The sequence below is a fragment of the Clarias gariepinus genome, chromosome 14, assembly GCF_024256425.1.
Source record: "Clarias gariepinus isolate MV-2021 ecotype Netherlands chromosome 14, CGAR_prim_01v2, whole genome shotgun sequence".
Taxonomy (NCBI): Eukaryota; Metazoa; Chordata; class Actinopteri; order Siluriformes; family Clariidae; genus Clarias; species Clarias gariepinus.
In genome coordinates, this window is record NC_071113.1 from 21,328,957 (window position 1) to 21,349,893 (window position 20,937).

Below are 20,937 nucleotides of genomic sequence, written 5' to 3' on the forward strand. Positions count from 1 at the left end.
GCTGGTGGTGCACTGCCACACCCCATACTACCCACCCACTGCATGCGATCCTGGTACGATTTGGGAGATATGTTAACGTTTGAGATATTATAAAACTGCACAATCGGTTTCCTTCAACAAGTTTGCCATGCGTTTCTTTATTCCAACATTGCACGTTTATAATGAATTAATCTGAGTATTTTAAAAGTATGATTAATCGAGATTAATCGAGATTAATCGAGAAGCTATTAATCGAGATTAATCACAGACTATGACTGTGATTAAATTAAATTCTTTAACGATTGCCAGCACTAATTCCTGCATTACTTATTAATTATGTGCATAACATTCCTCCTATTCTAACTCAAGACAAATGCTGATCACAGCAGCCTGAAGAGATGGAGAGCCTAAAAAGAGAAAGAGACTGGGGCTAGCGACTAAATAGGGATCCTTAAAGAAAGGTGAAAATCTTTGTTATGTATCTGTACTAGAATGAGCAAATGTTCACTGTATTAGGCAGCACAATGCTCTTCTGATTAATTTATGTTTTCATAAAGTAGCAAAATGAGATGGGAACTGAAGTATGACAAAACCTTTGAGGCATGATGACGAAGCAGCAGTCCATAAAAACATTTTCAGCCAAGCTGAACTCCAGCCTACGCGTCATATGCTCAAATTTGTTGCTAAGGTTTCAACACGCACCCCCCAGGCCATACATGAATCAAGCCAAGAGTGCTAGTACGTGAATTATTAACCTGCAGCACCAATATGCCAAGTTCAACACAACAGGCTACGGATTACACGGAATCAATTAGCGATATGGTATTATTTAAATTAGGACAAATAAAAGCACAGTGGTCAGGGGTGACAATACAAGTCCTTAGGGATTATCAGGTTACCAATTAAGAAGCAGGGGAGGATTCAGTGGGAAAGGGAGGACGGTTCTGGATGCTTTCCAGCTGATTAAAATATCTATCCCTCATAATGGAGGTGTGTGAAAGGGAGTGTAACTCCTGTTAGAGAGGCTGCCAAGACAAGCTACACTATCAGGTTGGCATTTCCAGCACAACAGGGACAGTTACTGGCATGGTTTCAATATCTGATATAGTAATGAAAGTTGGGTACGGGAATCCAAAAAAGGAGGCACGAAAAAATGATGTTCATTATAAGCTACAGATCATCACTATATTTTAATGTGTATTAATTGGTATTATTAATCTATTTGTCTGATCACTTGAATTGACTGTCTTTCATTAAAATTGTTACTATTGTTACCCCCCCCCCAAGTTAAACAGGTCCCTTGTGGAAATAAGCTTAAATTCTGTTAACACCTCCTGTGGTTATGAGCCCAAACATACATGGACATACATGATTAGGAAAAACAGATAAACGAAGCAGGATTATGGGTAATGTAGATGCAGGAGCACAGAGAAAAACAAGCATTACATAATGTTATGAAACTAAGTCCCTCTGTGTTACTGAGTGCTCAGGGAGCAAGTAGCTCACTCTGGAGAGAAACCCTCTGAGGATAAGATCAGAGCTCATAACTGTAAATGACATAACCACCATTACATGTGTATGCATGTACTGTATGTACAGTATCTTGTATGTATATTAAGATATATGTGTTTTGTTTCATTCACAAGATTTCATTCAACCACTTTTAGCTTTGATTTCAGAAAAAAATCTAATTGGTGACCAGTTCATGATGCTCCCAGAATCACTCTTACATAATTTGAGTCCTAGAATATGCCTGTGCCATCAGGGAAGAAGAGCTCCATTGGATGTGATAACCTGGTCTTTTAGGTCATCAGCGGAATTCCTTGTATAGCCACATGACGTTGCTGAGTGTAAACCAGAACTGAACCAGATCATAGCACTGCCTCCAGAGGCTTGTACACTTGTGCGGTGCGCAATATGCATGATGGCTGCATCACTTGATGCCCTTCCTATCTTACCCTAAATGCCCATCACTCTGGTCAGTCTGGACTCATCAGACCATATGATCCCTAGCAAATTTTGATGTTTTCTTTTCTTTCTGTACTTGAATAATTTGAGACTTTTAAAATGGCGTTGTTGTGTTTTTTTTTGTTTTTTTTTATTAGGTAAAAACCCTAAAAACATTTTTGTGATTCATTGCATTGAACTATTCTACTTGTGTAGAAAAAATTAATCACAAAAATAAAGACTTTAACGGGGCTTTCATAGGCATGGTTATATACATCACATACTAATGTTAGAAATGAACGAGTGGTCAGTGTCACAAACAAGGTGGTTCAGCTTCACAAATAGGTCATGGTGCTGAGTTCAGGCCCCACACTGAGATTCACAGAGCCGTTTTATGAATAGCCCACTGGAGAGAAATTAAATTGCTCCTTGTCTTCTTTTGAACCACAGATTTAAAGCATTGGCTGCAGACTGTGATTCCTCCCCCTGAAATCGAGGGAAGCCCAGCCTGCCCACCAGCAGCTGCCACCACGCACAAAGCTGGCGTATGCCAGTGTCATGATAGCTGGTTCTGCAACATGTCGATGAGGACATCTGGAAAGTAACATCCATCTTCCACTTGCTGCAGTTCTACGAGTTCAGCTACCCTCTTAACCTATACGCACCTTCTCTTGTTGGTTTGACCTGCTTCTGTCCAAGTCCAGTCTTTCAGTCCACAGCTGATGCTCGACCATGCCCACATTGCACCAAGGACATTTTTAACTGGCTAAGATGGCTGTTTTGGCACCAAGGCAAAGCATGGGATGCAAAGTGTGTTTAAAATATGGTAAAGCATATGCATAGGTGTTAAGATGAGAAAAGTTTCACAAACCCAAAGTCACTCTGGTCTGTTGTCATTGGTGGTAAAACTGTGATGTAAGGACATTTGATACAACTGCGCCTTGGAACTAAACACCCAGAGCAACAAACGTCCTGGAGGCAGCACAGGCCACAAACTGGTGATACGGCCTGAGCCAAGAGCTGTCTTCACTAAAACAGCTCGTTTCTCACACTGTGTCATTAGACTTGACTGATGAACTTGTCTAGATAATTATATAGACGCCATCTCCTTCAGTTGCAGCATTTACGTTGATACTGTGCACGTTTGTTGTTAGAGTTGACAGATTTTGCATCTCTGTGTCTCCTTCTTGTCCATCAAAGAAAAAGTTTTTAGCTTTTCTTCTCTTCAAGCCTCTTTAAATGTCCTAATGTCCTTTTTGTTCAGCATTTTGGGTTGATACCAGTTAGTCTGTCCAAATATGCACATGAATGTTCATCCATGCTTGTTTGTGTGTGTGTGTGTGCATGTGTGTGTCTGTTTCCCCCAGATACCCCATTCCCATCTTCCAATGTGTTGCCCCTAACAAGGCAGTTGTCATGGATACAAGGAGGTTCACAGACACCTACTGCTGTCAGCATGGTGGTGGCGAGGCTGTAGGCTTGCTGGAGTTGTGTGTGTGTATGTGTGTGTGTGTGTGTGTGTGTGTGTGTGAGCTACAGTGTCCGTGCATTAAAAAGGAATTGGGTTGTAACTCTATTTCAACTAAATACACACATGCTGAGGGGTGTAATTCACTATGTGATATGTATGCACATTACATGCACTAATTCACCAGATAAGCCCCTGCAGCTTTCTCAAGAGTTAGAGGTTCTTGGTACTGTTAGAGGTTCTTGGTATTGTTTCTGAAAGCACTTTAAAGCGAACAGAAACTTCAGTTGAGAAGAGAAAATGGGATAAAACATTGCAGTGATACATGTTTCAGGCGATTCTTTAAACTTGTATGTTTGCAAATATTCAAAAGTTGGATCTGCACGATACTGTATATTGCCAGTGCAATATCTTTGCGATTATGACACCGTAGAACACTGCATTACGCTAATAAGTTTTCATATATATATATTTTTTTTTAATGCATTGGTGTGATCAAAAAACAACTGAAATGAACACAAGCAAGGGTGACCCAACTCAGGATCCACTGTCTTAATACTTTATTCCAAGTGAAGCAAAATCTCAATAGACTTCTGTCCCTAACACACATGCACACCAACACAATGTCCTCTGACAGGTTCATGACCACAGTGATGGAGGGCGCTATTTTGTAAAACGAAAATAAACTTGTCCATCATCATCCTTTTGTGGTCATGTGTCTCAATACAACAAATGAAATTTTTATGTGGCTATCTGATTAATTATCTCGATTATCTGGACAACTTTGCAGCATCTGGGCTCGTAAAACCTGGGTTCAGCTTCACAAATAGGTCATGGTGCTGAGTTCAGGCCCCACACTGAGATTCACAGACCAGTTTTATGAATAGCACACTGGAAAGAAATTAAATTCCTCCTTGACTTCTTTTAAACCACAGATTTAAGGCATTGCCTGCAGGCTGTGACTCCTCCCCTTACTATCGAGGGAAGCCCAAGCTGCCACCCAACAGCTGCCACCACAGACACAGATGGCGTATGCCAGCGTCATGATGGCGGTTCTGCAACACGTCAACCAGACAGCCAAGAAGTAACACCGATCTTCCAGTCAACGCAGCTCTACGAGTTCAGCTACCCCTTAACCTATACACACCTTACTTTCCTCCTTCAGTTTAAGTCCAGCTCTTTAGTCCACAGCTGATGCTCAGCCATGCCCACACTGCACTAAGGATACTGTATTTTCATTTGCTAAGATATCAGTTTCAGCACCAAATTGCAAAACAAAGCAGCAGAACATTTAAGCCCTGCTAGTTGTGAGATCCATGGGACCTCCATGGATCAGACATCTTTGTCCATCTCAGACCAGAGATCTATGGACTTTGGATGCAACCATGAACTCTTTGGGTGCATTCTCCTCCTGAAAGAGGCCACTGCCATTAAGAATACTGTTGCCACAAAGGGGTGTACTTGGTCTGCAACAATGTCTAAAAAGGTGGTATATTTCAGTGTAACATCCACATGAATACCAGAACCTAAGGTTTCCCAGCAGAACGTTGGTCAGAATATCCGATTGCCTCTGCCAGTTCACGTTCTTACCCTAGTGTATCCTGGATCCATCTCCTCCCAAAGTCAGCAACGCATCAACTTAGATTGTAACAACATAATCTATGTTATTTACTTTAACTGTCTGTAGATTTAATGTCACAGATGATTTGGTGTAAATGTATATATTATGCGGCACGTAATATCCTAGAAACATGTTATTTCTTTCTTGACATCGTGCTCCCTTTTTTCTTGCATAACTGCAAAACACTATTCACACTGTACAAGTACTTTGTAGTGCTCCACGGTCAGATTCCAACTGTGACGTGGACATGACTGACGCACCAGGCTGCCCTGAAACAAAAGAGGCAAACAAAAAAGAAACAAAAAAAGCTCAGGGACCTTGAAAAGCCCATGACCTTTAAGCAACCCATTCAAAGCTGAGAGCTGATCTTGAAGAAGGTGAAAGTTATCTGATCGCTGCACCTTCATTCCACGATCCCTAGGGACCTCGTGTCCTCTTTCTGATGTTCTTAGGACCTTGTGTGTTCCATAGCTGCATACCTGATACACAGCGCCTAGTTGCAGTACAATGTTCTCCACTGCTTTAGGCGAACCTTATGTTTTAAGGGTTACACACAACGCTACTCTTGCTGAATGAGGGTTTAAGATGAACACACTGAAGTGAGTTGTCTGCGGGTTTGACATTGCCCTTGGGTAATAGAAAGAAGTCGGATGATGGTTTCTCTGCGACTTGGTCTGGTCTTTATTAACCTTACCATTCTCAAAGTATAGCTCGATACCAGCAAGGACTTGAGTAACGTTAACCCTATATCCCTTCCATGTTTTAAGAGATATATAAAAAATATTTCCTATGCATGTTTTTTACCTGAATGAATATGGGTTTCCCATCGAGTCTGGCTCCCGTTGAGTTTTTTCCTATTGTCATTTAACTTAATTTAAATTACTTCTGTTATATTGAACTTTCACCTGCACAACACACGATTTTATATCATTTCTATCTGTTATCACCCAAATGAGGACGGGTTCCCTGATTGAGTCTGAGTCTGGTTCCTCTCAAGGTTTCTTCCTATTGCCATCTCAGGGAGTTTTTTTCTTGCCATCGTCGCCGTCACCCTTGGCTTGCTCATCAGAGAAATTTCATTCATCATTCATTCATCTCATTATTATCTAGACACATTTTTCTCACACATACACACTTCCAAATATCTCACAATTATAATCTGTATGTGTATTGATTGACAGAAAGACTGGTTGACTGACTAAATAACTGATTGATTTGTTAATTTTTATAAAATATGAAATCTACCATGGTGGCACAGTGGTTTAGTGGTTAGCACCATCGCCTTGCACCTCCAGGGTTCGGGTTTGATTCCCGCCTCGGGTCTGTGTGCATGGAGTTTTCATGTACTCCCCGTGCTTGGTGGGTTTCCTCTGGTTACTCCGGTTACTACAGTCCAAAGACATTCTAATTGGCATTCCCAAATTGCCCATAGTGTGTAAATGAGCGTGTGTGTATTTGTGTGTGACCTGTGATGAATCCCCTGTACAGGGTGTACCCCGCCTCATGTCTCTTGGGATAGGCTACCACTACCACAAATCTACTACTACGCCCCTGAAAACACCATAAAGCGCTCCCAGGATGATGTGTAAATTCTACCTCTGACGATTTCTTTACTTCAGAGGCTCTTAATATTTTCTAACATATTTACTTTGTTCTGTTTTTCAAAATATGAACAAACCAATAGCCTAATTGAAATCATCATGTCCCTGACCAGGGACTTAATAAAGACATGAATATAGACTTTCTTACCCACAAGCTTTATATAAGACTCTTTTCTTTTTTTATTTTCTCTCTTTTTATTGAAAGAAGCTTTAAAATAAATAAACAAATAGTGTGTGTCATATTCATATCTGTAACACACCGAATACATAACTGTTCATGCATATGTATTTAAATTCGGTTATCTCTTAAAAGCATGTACACCATATGATCACTACAGGAGACTGCATTGTTAACATCTTTAACAGCTGCAGTGATTAGAATTAGGAAGCAGGGGCAGAGTTGACTGTGAGGCCATGACATAAAGGTCAGCACTGCACAGCTATCTAGTACAACAGCCAATTACTGAGACCATAAAAAAACCACCCGTTCCCAGAGCTTTAGACAGTTTACTAGCGTTATGTCTTTGTCTTCACAAGCTTGTTATCTTGTTTCTTTTCACTCTGTTGACTGGCATTATGGCTAAAACCACAGTAGCATAGGTAAGTGAAAGAGAACTTTTTACATTACACATGTGGTAACATATTGCAGCACCATCATCAAAAGAAAATAGTGTTATTAAATACAGTATAATAATCTTTTTGGAAATCTCATATCTGACTGGTCCGAAGGTATTGATTAATTTTCTGTAAGAGCATGGCAATGACAAAAGTGGAAGCTCCAAGTCAAATCATTGTTTGTCATATGTCATACTAGGAGACAGGTTTTGTCATTTCTCCTATGAAGACAGGTTTATTAGACATTTTATAAGTGTTATAATGAAAGTCGCAGTGTCAAAATTAGCCAACTGCTTGGAATAGAAGGAATAAAACACGTTGAGATACTGAGATATTATTCTGTGCAATAATAATAAGCATAATAATAAGCAATCCTAATCGTTAAATAGGTGTGAAGTGTGCTGGGTGCTTATTAAAGAGGGTGTTAGACTAATTTAAAGCAGGATACAGAAAGCTGGGTTGCTCAGAGAGATGGCAAGTCTTTTTAAACCACTGCTGCTGATGTATCTCTGTCCAGATGTTTGGTTGTACAGTACTGTATGTGTGTTTCAATTTGTTGCAGCTGAAATAAGCTCTTGCGGACAACAAGCTTCCACCAGTAAACATCTTATATTAAAGGCTTTTATTTCATGGAAAAACCGGCCCTTCTCAACACAGTGCACATCAGAAAGTCTCCTGCTTAATTTTCATTTAAGGTTTCTTTTTCTCTACCACATTGCATTTCTTGCCAACCTGGTCTTCATTAATGACAGTAAAAGCGAAGATACTCCAGCGAAGCGGAAAAACAGTGGGAGAGTGTGTTTGCACATAGCGGCTTATTTAAACACAGGTCCATGTTGTTGATGGATTTGTATAACTCATATAGGAAAGACTGTTTTTATGATCCTGTTGTTTTTGCTCTCTGAGCTCTTGGGTGTGTGTGTGTGTGTGTGTGTGTGTGTGTGTGTGTGTGTGTGGCCCTCACAGCATCCTTTCATGTTTTCTGCACTTTACCATTATTCTCTCTCTTTTTCTGTTTGGTTGAGCAGACGGCAGCCAGTCTGTGTCCTGTGTAATTAGTCACGCGAGAGACCAGGCTGACCCATTAAACAATACACTTGCCATAGAGCCAGCCACAAACACCCTCCCAATACGGTACATGCAAGACCCAGACATACAATATAATCACATTTTGCTCATTAGTGTAGTGCAAAAAAATGTGTAAATGAGGAGCTGCACTATTTTTTATGAACTCGACCTAATTTACTCTCTGAGGAGTAAACAGTCATGTAGAGTCTTTTTGAAGAAAGAAATATTAATCAAGCCCTACTTATGCACCTCGGTAACTGGGTGCAGCCCTGCAATGGATTGGCACACTGTCCGGGATGTACCCCGCCTCGTGCCCCAAGTCTCCTGGGATAGGCTCCAGGCCCCGCGACCCTGAATACAGGATAAAGCGGTATAGAAGATGAGTGAGTGAGTAACAGGGTGCAAGTGTGTTTAGAATTTAGGTGATTTGGAACGTGTTTGTGAAAAGTTTGTGTTTGCCATACCGTCCTAGCTGACCGGACACAGACTGAGATTCTGTGCACAAAACCAAGAACCAAAATGGATAACTGTTATAAGCTCTACAAGCTCTGTTTAACCATTTTTAAATCAACACAGGGCTTAGATGCAATGAATGATTTGAATGATTCTGTTTTACGTTTTCAAGCAAATTATGCAGACACTACAGACAATAACAAAAATATATATTTTTCAGTTTAAGAAAACATTTAGGTTCAGAATCCGAAATGAAATTTATGCCTACAGAAATGTATCTTTCAGTCTACGTGCTAAATGTTCACTCTGAGTTTCTCTAACATAACCCAATCTCACTGTTTACCAGACACACCATGCCAACACTGTCAAACATGTGACTTTATCTAAGGTGATACCATGCACCAATGACTGCGGTTAAATCCTACTTTAGCATAGAAATGCATCCTGATGACCTTTGTACACATCAGTAATGATACAGGAGATAAAATAATGCATTTCCAAACAAAGAAGTCATCAAACTCATCTTCAGTTTTAGTGGATCTTCTGAACACTGGGCACAAGGATGTACTACACCCTTAAGGGACAGCAGTCTATCAAAGTCTGTTCATACACAGACATTCATCTACATGTTTCAGGGAGTGGGAGGAAACCACACACACACACACGCAGATGAATCTACGAATAATCATTGGCAACTGAAGTGTTCTATCAGAGATGCCCTAAGAAGGGTTTGCATGCCAGGAGAAGCCTTTTGAACACCTCCTGATTGTTACATCTTAGCACAAGAGCTGATCTTATCTGATGATGAGTGGGTGAGAGCAGAAAAGAGAGGCTGCAGTGCATAACGAGGACGAATTTTGCAGTCCACACGGAGGAACCCCCAGGAAAATAGGCTGTGGTGGCCTATTTTCAGACATTACCAGTTAATTAATGACTTCATATTAACCTGGTTCTCTCCTCTCCTGGCTCCTTAAGTTCATTATAACTTTTCCTCCCCTATCTTTAATATGGTTATGCCTCTAACAGAGCGAGGGTTACCATGTTAGATTAGATCCTGGGGCTTTGTTAGAATACGCTGAGCGAACTATTCCTGCCAGAGCAAGTTACTAAACCGTCCATAATCGTTGCAAATAATAACTGTAGCTGTTTTTTACCCCTATTTTCAACCAGTGCAAGAACACACATGCCAAGGTAATGGTAGAAATCCAGGTTCTGAGATAAAGAGCTGTGAAAATGCACTGCCCATAATAAACAAGAAACAAAAAGAGAATTCGGCAATGAGGGACATTTACAGAGAAGCACAGGGAAACGAAGTGCAGTCAAACCATAAAAAACACAATACCGAGAGTAAACCTGTAAATGCTCCGGGTCTAACTGTCAGCAGTTCCCTGGCCCGGACCGAAGCTAAATCATGCCTGTTGAAGGCCGTTTTTGTTTGCTGTGCTACTCCTTGCTCCAGCTCTGGGCCTATTCAAACACCAAACCTATAAAAGTCACCACACACTATTTGGTGAGACTCTCCTTTCGGCCCTCGCTGGCCCAATTTGTGACAAGTAAGTATTATCCGCTGCGAAATATGCCAGCCCACAACAGCATGGCCATTGAGCACGGTCCGTGAAAACATTTGGCTAGATTAACAGAAAAGAAGAGGGCTTTCAATGGAGCTGGACAGAATTACCCTGGAAAAGAGCTTCTTTAATCTGAGTGGACAGATGACCGCCAGCCCTCGTGCCAGTAAACTCGCTCTCTTTTCGCTCAGGCTCACTCTCTTGCTCAGTATCGCCCACCTCAAGGCGAACGCAACTCGAATCTGCTGACAGAAACAGGAGGAGCTGAAAGACAACAGAAACTGAATACAGACGACTCGGACCGGCTGCTTCGCTGCTCACAAAGGGAGGAATTTGCCACGTTCTCAGGTAAAGTTCGCGCTGAGTGCAGATGAATGCGGCTCTTTGTTTCACAGGCCAAGCTGGGTGAGAGATCTCTGCCTATTTGTCTGTCACTTACGCACTCAGCTTTTCCTTTTTCAGCTCAAAATTTCCTGGAAAACGTTCCGTGCTGATGCAAACAGGATATGAAGTCCGAAAAGGATATTATGGCCAGCCTTTCCGAACTTCGTGCAAGTTTATTTCTGTCAAAAGGTCAGCAGAATTTGGGTTGATTCAATCCCAAACAAACGCCCAATAACTCCACAGAGGCCAACAACCAACAGTGAGCCATGGATGACGCCTGACTGTGAGCAACGTAGACCACTCTGGATCTTTAAACTTTCATAAGGATCAGATAGTGTTTGATGTTTCAAGCTCTTTCTCTCCACCTTGCTCTCTCTGTCTGTCATGTCCATCAGGGCTGATGCCACTGTACGAGGGGCGGAAAAAAGAAAACAAACACTGGCTCTGACCTTGTCTATGGATCACCATGACAACGAGGCCTCCCTATAAAGCATTTTCCCTCTGTGTGTGCATCTACATGTGTGTGAGTGTGTGTGTTTGTGTATGAGAGAGAGAGAGGGCACGGTAGCCCTCCTGAGGCCTTCGGTTAACAGCCCCCCAAAAGCAGGAGGATCACACACAATGCCTCTATCTCTAAGCCCCATGCACTGTGTTTACAGCTGCCAGGCGCACCTGTCCGGCGAAGCAGCACACTAAACTCTGTGTATCACTGATGAATGCAAGAAGTTCTCCTTTTGGTTTATATTCTAAACAAAGGTTGTCTGTATGTTTAGTTTTTTATATTTAAAAGATTTAATAGAACAACTTCATTGTGGATTATTTTCCTAATGAAAAACATGTTTACACTTCTGATGAACTTCATTGTGCTGTATTTTATCGTGTAATGCAGTAATGCAGTAATTGAAGATTTTTAACATAGATTAATTATTGATCATTCTACTGGGGAAAATAAACAAATGTGAATATCAATAAATAGAAATTAATATTTTTAAATATGGGTAAACATTGATGATTTTAATATTGATATGTTTAAAGCTGGATACATACAGTATAGCAACAACTATATCGATATAACAGTACAAGTGTGGATCACAATTACAGTGGAACCTCGGATTACGAGCTTAATTCGTTCCGGAAGTGGGCTCGTATTCCAAAACACTCGTAAACCAAATTTAATTTACCCAAAGGAAATAATGGAAACTTAAATTATTCGTTCTACAGCCCAAAAAAATAAATACATAAATATAATTTATACAAAATATAAAGTAAAAATAGAAACAAATTAACCTGTACTTTACCTTAAAAAAATTAAAAAATAAATCCCGACAGATGAGGGTTTTCATGCACGCAGGGTGTATGTGTGTAAAATGTGCACGCACACACACACACACACATTAACGGATAGACCGTTTTTAAAACCGTTAAAACATTGCAGGCACTAAGACCCAGCAGGGGAGACGATAGGTCTCGGCTTTACAGCTCCCCTTCTCTCAGGTTGCCAAATAAACACACAAACTCTTCTCTGTCGCGATTGTTTTTAAAGGTAAGGAGGTTTAAGGTTTAATTTGTTTTTTTGTTGTTGTTTTACTTACAGCAGTGATCCTGTTAGTATGCGCTCACGTGAGTGTGACTAGGAATGTTCCTTGCTAATTTTTAAAAGGTTTTAAAAATGGTCTCTCCGTTAATGTGTGTGTGTGCGCGCGCACGCACATCACACACACAGCGTGATACTCGGTGCTCGTAAACTAAGACAATGCTCGCGTTTCAAGTAAAAAATTATTAAAAATTGTTGCTCGTCTTGCAAAACACTCGTAAACCGTGTTACTCGTAATCCGAGGTTCCACTGTATATGACACGTAGGTAACAGCTGAGCCATATGATGGAGCTTTTGTTAATTCTTTGTCCATCTGCCTGTAAACCGAGCTATATAGTAAGACACTGACGTCATTATCTTAGCTGTGACCCAACACCCATACACATGCCACTGTTGAAGCCCAGATCTTACCTGTGTGACATTACACATTGATGATGCATATAAATGAGGCAACACAGCACGCTGCCTGTTTACATTACCTATCTTTTCCTTTCTTCTTCCTTCCACGTGACATTCAACAACAAATGGCACCGTCAAGCCTCTATGTCAGGGATACTGAATTAAAGGTCCAGTCTATAAAATTTTCTTCAGGCCCTACTTTCCTCTTCTTGGGGTAAGTCATGGTCTGTCGCACTTTTGTTTCTGTTTCTTTCGCACATACTGTCTATACACAGTAAAATATCGTGGATTGTCTCTATTAAGTGACACGCATAGACGTGCCTACCCCGAGGGAATCTAGATTAATATAATAATATAATAAAATAAACCTAGATTAATGATATATTCATTATTCTCATTCCAAATCTGCCATTTATTGATGCGTGCTCTACATAAATACAAATGCATCTGTTGGAAAATTCATATCTGCCAAGCAGCCTCACAAGCATTTGAGATTGCCTTCTGTAAAACAGTTTTATAAACAGACATAATACATTACGAAGACCAATTGAAAAAAAGGTGGTGTGTAAGTTGCATCTTAATAAAAGCTCCATCACGTGTATGAAAGCATCTCATCGGGGGATCATACAGGAAAATCATATGACAGCTTTATAATTCTGTATCCTCAGAGTCAGCATAGACAGGCCCTAGCAAGTTTGGGGTTTCTGTAATTAGGAACATCTTATCATCACTGTGGTTCCACAGGTATTCTGCACTTACAACCAACATAATTAGAATCCTGTTAAAATCCCAAACACAATCCAACCCTCACATGACAATGACCTCAAAAACAAACCAAATGTACAGTATGATAGAACAAAGACATGCTTGAGATCTCTACGAATCTATGTATCGTGCCACCGTTGTGTATCAGGTGAGCTGCGCAGGTGGATTGGAGCAGGTGGCTGCTGTCTAATCCCTTCAAAGCTCTAAGGCTGAGCTCAGACTCATGGGGCTTACGCCCTCACCCTTCCTCCTCTTGGGGGAAACAGTAGATTGTGTCGGCTGTAAACGAAGCTAATCTGGCTCAGCCTACCAGACGATATGCAGATCCATATGGCACATGTTGCACATACTACGCACATGATGTTGTTTTCGGGTGATCAACACATCTGGCTAATTGAGTTTGATTAAAGGTTGGCAGGATGTGCAGATGGGAGTACTGGCTGACATATTTGCTGTGTGTCTCCATTTCACATTTTTAAAAATATTTACATTTCCATGAATATGATGCTGCGCTTGTGCTGTCTTTGTATATGTGTGTGTGTGTGTGTGTGTGTGTGTGTGTGTGTGTGTGTGCGCGTGCACATGTATGCGTCTATGTAACTGAGAAATCACAGACCACAAGCTGTCTCTCTCCATCCCATCCATTCATGTGGCTGCACAAATACAATACAAAACCTATAACCCCTCGTGTGTGTGCTGCTAATCACCGCGAGCACAATCCTGTCACCTCTCACATAACCTGTTTGCTTTGTGGACTCTTAAGCCCTCTGATGTATACAAACAAACGTACCAGCCACTGCACAGACACAAATACACTATGTAATTAAAGCAGACTCAGGACGCATTTCAGATCTTTAAAATATATTTTAATCTACTGTGTGAAATAAGATGTTTTTGGCCAGTAATTAACATTAAGAAATTGCAATATTACTAATTATAATCTACACTTTATGCTTCCACCGATCAGCCATAACATAACGTTAAGGCAAAGACGTTAATTCTGATCTGTTCCACGAAAAAAAAGTATCAGAATATGCAATGCATTACAGCCTGCCACTTATTGGACTTAGCAGGCAAAGAGTTTAAGACTTTAAAGTTTCCAAACCACAATCTGAACGAGCATCCATGGAATACACCAGACAAACACATCCTATCCATGGAGGTCCCATCCCGCAACCCATGGGTGGAGGATCCAAAGGATCCACTCCCAATGTCCCAGTGCCAGACACCACTGCACACACAGAAGGCTCATGTAGCCACACTCCAATGGGCCAAAGCCGCCCCAGTGACACAAGGGGAACCCAAAAACCTAAGAAGTTTTAATGTTAATGGTTTTAAAGTTATAGCTGATTGGTGTATAGTAGTGAAATTTCTAAAACACGGTTATTAAAGCCACTATGTGCTTGTTTGTCAAATTATTTATCTTGTATTCAGGGTCGCGGGGGGCCTGGAGCCGATCCCAGGAGGCATAGGGCACGAGGCGGGGTACACCCTGGAGAGGTGTACAGAACGCCATGGGAACGCCAATTAGCCTAACCTGCAGGTCTTTGGACTGTGGGAGGAAACCGGAGTACCCGGAGGAAACCCACCAAGCACGGGGAGAACAGCAAACTCCATGCACACAGAGATGGGAATCAAACCCGGGTGCTGGAGGTGCAAGGCAAAAGTGCTAACTTTTACACCACCTCTTATAAATATCTAAAATGACAAAATCATGGTGGATTCACAGTTATGTCGGTTTGCACTATGATTACTAAACCTAACAGATATATTTTTTTCCCAGTTAAAAGAGCCAGCTCATGTGGTTCAGACAACACACTCTGATCTTTAATCTACTGAGTGACATAAGTTGTTTTTGGCCAGTAATTACTGTTAATCACACTAAGATCTGTCTACTGAGTCACATATGTAATTTTTGGCCAGTAATTACTGTTAAGAAATTGCAATATTACCGAGTTGTGCTTAGATCGAAGTATCCAAGCATAAATGTTCGTGTCAGTGCACATTTACTTATATTTTATCCTTTGCTACTCCAAGGCAATGATAGATTTTCCTTCCTGGAAACTGAATTTACCACATGTGTGTTTACTACACACACACACCTCGTAAAACTAAGCCTCTTCCACCAGCGCTTAATTAGGGCTTTGACAAATGTGGATTACTCCGAACATTACTAATCATATTAACATTCTCTCCATGTGGCCGTCTAATCATAAGACAATAATAACACAGCAGCAACCATTATTTTCAAATCCAGCATCATGCTCGTCACCATTCCCGTCATCCATCGCTAAATTAGCGCAAATGATCACAGCTGTGTGAAAGGATTTATTCCCAGAGTGTGACCTAAATATAACAACCCCAGAGCTTCATTCCATTAACAGAGGCAATAATCAGACCCGCCCGCAAGACAGCATCGTGACACAACAGAGTCTTTTGTCATGTGTTCATCATTTCAGTCAGAGACTTTTGGTTACCTCTGATATCTTTTTATTCAGAATTCTGTTTAAATTCATTTAGTGGTTAAGCCACAATCAGGCAAATGCATGAATAGATCAGATAATGGCTTCAGTGGTTGCTTTACAGACTGTACTTTCTTTTGTGTTGTGGAACTGACAATATCTGAAAAAACTAGTTTAGGCATAATGGTCCTTACACTCACACAATGCATTCTGATTCATTTCTCCAGTGTCATGATGACACAAATTTAATAATTTAATGAGCAAAAGCATCAAAAGAGTATTTTCTTCTATCAGCAACAGCCAGCAGATTAACACTTTACCGTCCTAGCTAGTTATTAATAGAAAAGCAAATGATTTAGTCTATACTATTAATTATTCAGTAACTACAATACAAATAGAAAATGTAAGTAGCAACACCCGGTGTGTGACGTACTGTATGTCTTCACCCATCAGAATCCCAAGGAATTGTAAGGGTTTAGCAGCCATTTGTGTAAAGATAAGCATATTTTACTTTTCATTCATTTATATTGATCAAGCACTTGTTCCTAGTCAGGGACGTTTTAAACTACAGTATAGCCTATGACAGAAACAATGGCCATTAGAAATTAGAAATATAACCTTGATCACAGGGTATCATGTACACAAGCTTTTACACCTAGGGACAATGTAGCACAGCCAAGCAACCAACCAACTGGTATGTTTCTTCAAGATGGAAAGACATTGAAGGATGGTCCATGCAGATATAAGAAGGTATGCTAAACTTCTATGCACAACCAAATTAAACCAGGATTAACCCAAAGACCCTGATGTTTTTAGGCACCACCCACTTTTACTTTTAGACACTAACACACTCGGGACAGTGTCTATGACATGCACAAGTTTGAGGCATTCAACTGGATCTGATTAAATGAATAAACAATCTTTGGAGCACTTTGGTAATCATGGTGATGTATGTATGCCTTTCAAGTGTGTCTACAGCCTGGTACTGTTCTGGCTATGCTGGCTCCTCTTGAAATATGTTGATCCACATGTGACGGAACATAAACATAAACAGGCTCCACACAAAAATGTCACATCTAAACTCAAACTTCAAACTTCTGTTTGCTTTTCATATAAATATGACGCCAATATAATTTTCAAGTCATATCAACAGATTTAAGGGTTTAAGATCAAACGAAGGGTCGTGTTAGTGGTTGTATTTGTTCTTATTACTTATACGGTAGTACTGTACAAAAGTCTTGAGCCACCTCCTCATTACTTCATTAAATGAGACAAAATTCATTTAAGCAATAGGAACAAATGTTACTGCGACATGGTGCAAAATGCCAAAAGATACAACTTAAAAATTGCTCATGTAACAACCTCAGCAGCAACCTCATTTCCCCTCTCGTCTGTTTGTTTGATGGTTAACTTAGATGTTATTTGTGCTTAAATGGTTCAAAGGTCTTTGTGTTGTTTAAAAAACAAAAACATTTTCACGAAACTGATGAAGTACAGGGACTGGACTGAAAGAGAGAGAAATAAGTCCTTCAGGAAGCCTGGAGAACTAAAAGTCTGGCTTTGGAAGTAATATATGTAGAAATGAGGGCTGGTTCATGATTTCTGCAAAGCACTGTATATATGTATTATACACATTACTTTCATTTGACACAACTTAATCTTACATTTGTTGGAATTCTGTAAAAATCAGGTTGCCAATAAACACATAAGCATGGCAAACGTTTACCTGGTCGTCTACTCGGTGGGCTACTATTGAAGCCCCTTCTTCTATCTCCACATCGCTCAAAGGCCGAATTCGCAAAGCCACCTGGGAAACAAAGCCATTATTAGTATTGAGGAAATAAAGATTGACATTTTTTATAAAAATAAAAAATAAAAAATAAAAAAAGTTAAATTAACACGTTTGGAATTGTGGTATGGACATAATTAGGCAAAAAAAATATTCAAATATAAACTTAAATTTTATCAACTAACTTTTTTTTATTACACTCAGGTCTGGATTCGGTAAAGAATATTAACTGACTTGGGCTATATTAGATTTAAAAGCCTCAATCTATGTTGAAGCTGTTCATTTAATTGCCCTACACATTCTGTACATCTTCTTTAGCACTTCAGAGGTGCTGCAATGATTTCACTTCACTGCTGCTGTAAAGGAAAAAGGCAGAGGCAACTGAACCAGGCAGTGTGAATTATTCAGTCCAGGGCCAAAGGATAACTGGGAAACAGGTGCGCAACTCTCAGAAGGTGACGCTTTAACCCAGTTTTGACAAACTGACTTTAGAGTTGTAGAAACAGAGCCACTGGCTTAGAGTGCTTATGATTGATAAAGGTCCATCAACAAAAAAGCCAGAATTACAAGTAAGCAAAACTATATATACTTTACTTTGTGGACATATGCTCTACATGTTCAGCCTTGTGCGCTATGCATGTGATGATTATTGCTTCTTCATCATGTATTTGTATCATGTTGATCAACAAATTATTATTGGTCAAAGACGTCATCAGTCCTGCATTATAATCCTTACAATACAATAATAGTAATAAAATCTTGAGAAATTCATGCCTACACTCTGATTTTTTTTTACTTTTTTTCCTGTCCATGTTTTACTAAGTTGCTTGCAATCTCTCAACTTGTTGGTTCCGTCTTGTTTGTTTTTAGGACATTTTAAGAGCATGTCTGTAAGTGATGGATATCAGCCCGCGAAAGTGACTTTGCATTTGTTGACGGAGATGCATAAGAAGCTTGTGAAGAAGATCAATATGATCAATATGAGAGGACTGAAAAGAGATCTTGGCTTACTTTGGGACAATATGACATCTAAAAGTTGTATAATGTATACGTAATACCATGCAATCATAATCCTGCATTTAGTATAGATTTGTAACAGATGTAGGTTAAAAAAAGACATTATGAGTTATAATGTGGTATGAGATCATGTTCATATTGATCATGGAATATTAATGTAAATATATAAATATATATGTTGTTCTACTTACTGTAAGTTGGTGATCCTTGGATTCTCCTGTATCCTTCATAGTGAGTGATATCACCACCTCCCGATCAGCCAGAGTGTAGATGTCAGTCTCAGCAGAAGGACAGAGTGATCAGGCTCCGCGATGTCTCCATGTCTCCCTCTGTTCACCTGCGCTCTGCTCTTAAGCGCTCCAGGTTGAAAAAAGAGAGATACATGTTATTTATTAGATCAGACAGTCTACGTGTCGTCAGTCTTTCTATCCCGTTCAAACAGATCAGTCTGTTCCCGTCCGTGTCTGTACAAAGGTTTCTCCGTGCTGTTCTCTGAGAAACACAACAGTGTTGTTTGTCCCCTTAGCGATGTGGAGTGAAGCCTCATATATCCACCGCGTCATTAACGGCAGCTCAGGATCGGCTTCTGTTCCTCACTTCACCGTGCGGAGCTGCGCTGAGCTGCGCCCCCTGTGGACAAACTGCGTTACTGTAGCGGCAGGAAACCAAGCCTGCCTTACTGTACATCAGGACAATCCTGATCACATATACAGCCTGTACTGCCTGATTACTGGTCAGACTTAAAAAAAAAAAAGAAAAATTGAACTGGTAAAAAAAAATTTGAAAATTTTATATTTAGCCTTTATTTGTAACACATACACTACCGCTCAAAGGTTTTGGATCAGTTTTGGGAACACTTAGTAATTTTATTGTTATTTTGTATTGTTTTTTGTGTGTGTGTGTGTGTGTGTGTGTTTCCAGGTAAAAACACAGGTAATTAGTCTGAATAGGAAATATGGCAAAAGACATTGACAGAGTTAGAGATGATAATTTTAATAATAATGATGAATGTGTTCGTCAAACTTTGAAAAAAAAAACACATTTCGCAGCAATTATGTAATTATGGCAGACATTCCTGCTTTTTTTTTTAAGATAATCTGATGAGATTTCACCCCATGCGTCCTGGAGCAGCTCCAGTAAAATGGATTGGCTTGATGGAGTCTTCCTACGTACCATATGGTCAAGCTGCTCCCACAACAGCTCAAACGGAAAATGTGCTGGCCACTCATGTACAGGCAAAAATCCAACTAACTTGGTTCACTTGTTTGTCAATTGCATGAAAATGTGTTTTCTTTGGAAAACAAAGATATTTGCAAGTAATCACAAACTTTTGAGCAGTAGTGGGTTTCCTCCGGCTTCCTCCTTCAGTCGAAAGACATGCAGATTAAGCTAATTGTTGTTCCCTAATTGCCCATAGTGTGTGAATGAGTGTGTGTATGTGTGTGCCCTGTGATGGATTGGCACCAAGTCCAGGTTGTACCCTGTAACCCTGTATAAAGAATAAAGTGGTAAGTGAGTGAGTTCGAATAGGCTCCAGGCCTCCTGCAACACTGTCCGGGATTAGAATGGGAAGGATAAAGAATGGGCGAGTTAGCGAGTTATATGAGGAAATGTTAAAAAAAAAAAAACTTATTAAAAAAAAAAAGAAAATTGTTGCTAACAATAACTTTTTATATGATCTGTGTGAGTATTTTAAAAAGTCACAGTCGAAACACCTCCTCACATCCTTATTGTAATTTGGTAGTCAAACATCATTTTATTTTACTTTCAGAGCCGGAGCATACAGAGAGCGGACATCTTTTTTTGAACATATAACAAATTACACCTGCAATCACTGACGCCTTTAATTCAAATATTCTTTTAATATTCTAGTAATTTTATTGAACAGATGGTTTAATGAGTCATTTAGATTAATGGCAAATGATAATGGAGAACCTGCAAACAGGGATAAGAGCACACATCTCTCTGCATCTCTCTGTGTCGAGCCTCCAGAATCTTCTCTCGCTTCGTCTCACGCTTTTAAATCTGCAAAAATCTGCAAAAATCTGCAAAAATGTGCGCAGAACAATAACAGCAGTGTGGGTGATATATTTTTAAATCACTATTACAAAGAACCTGTGCTCTATATTGAAAAGCCCAGGGAGTACAGCGCAAGAAATCTACCCATGTAGTCAGACATCATGTATATTTTTTAAATATAACAAAAA

General features: G+C 40.0%; 1 protein-coding gene across 2 annotated transcripts in view; it reads right to left on the reverse strand.

Annotated features, from left to right (window-relative positions):
- Positions 1–19,319, reverse strand: part of kif19 (kinesin family member 19) — a 37,327-nt gene extending 18,008 nt beyond the window's left edge. For both annotated transcript variants that reach the window (XM_053510869.1, XM_053510868.1), the window contains exons 1-2: positions 18,922–19,319; positions 17,651–17,731 (exon numbers count right to left, since the gene is read on the reverse strand). In XM_053510869.1, coding sequence (XP_053366844.1) covers positions 17,651–17,731; positions 18,922–18,960 — 120 coding nt within the window. In that variant the 5' untranslated portion in view covers positions 18,961–19,319. The remainder of the gene's footprint in view (positions 1–17,650; positions 17,732–18,921) is intronic.
- Between the last annotated feature and the right edge of the window lie 1,618 nt (positions 19,320–20,937).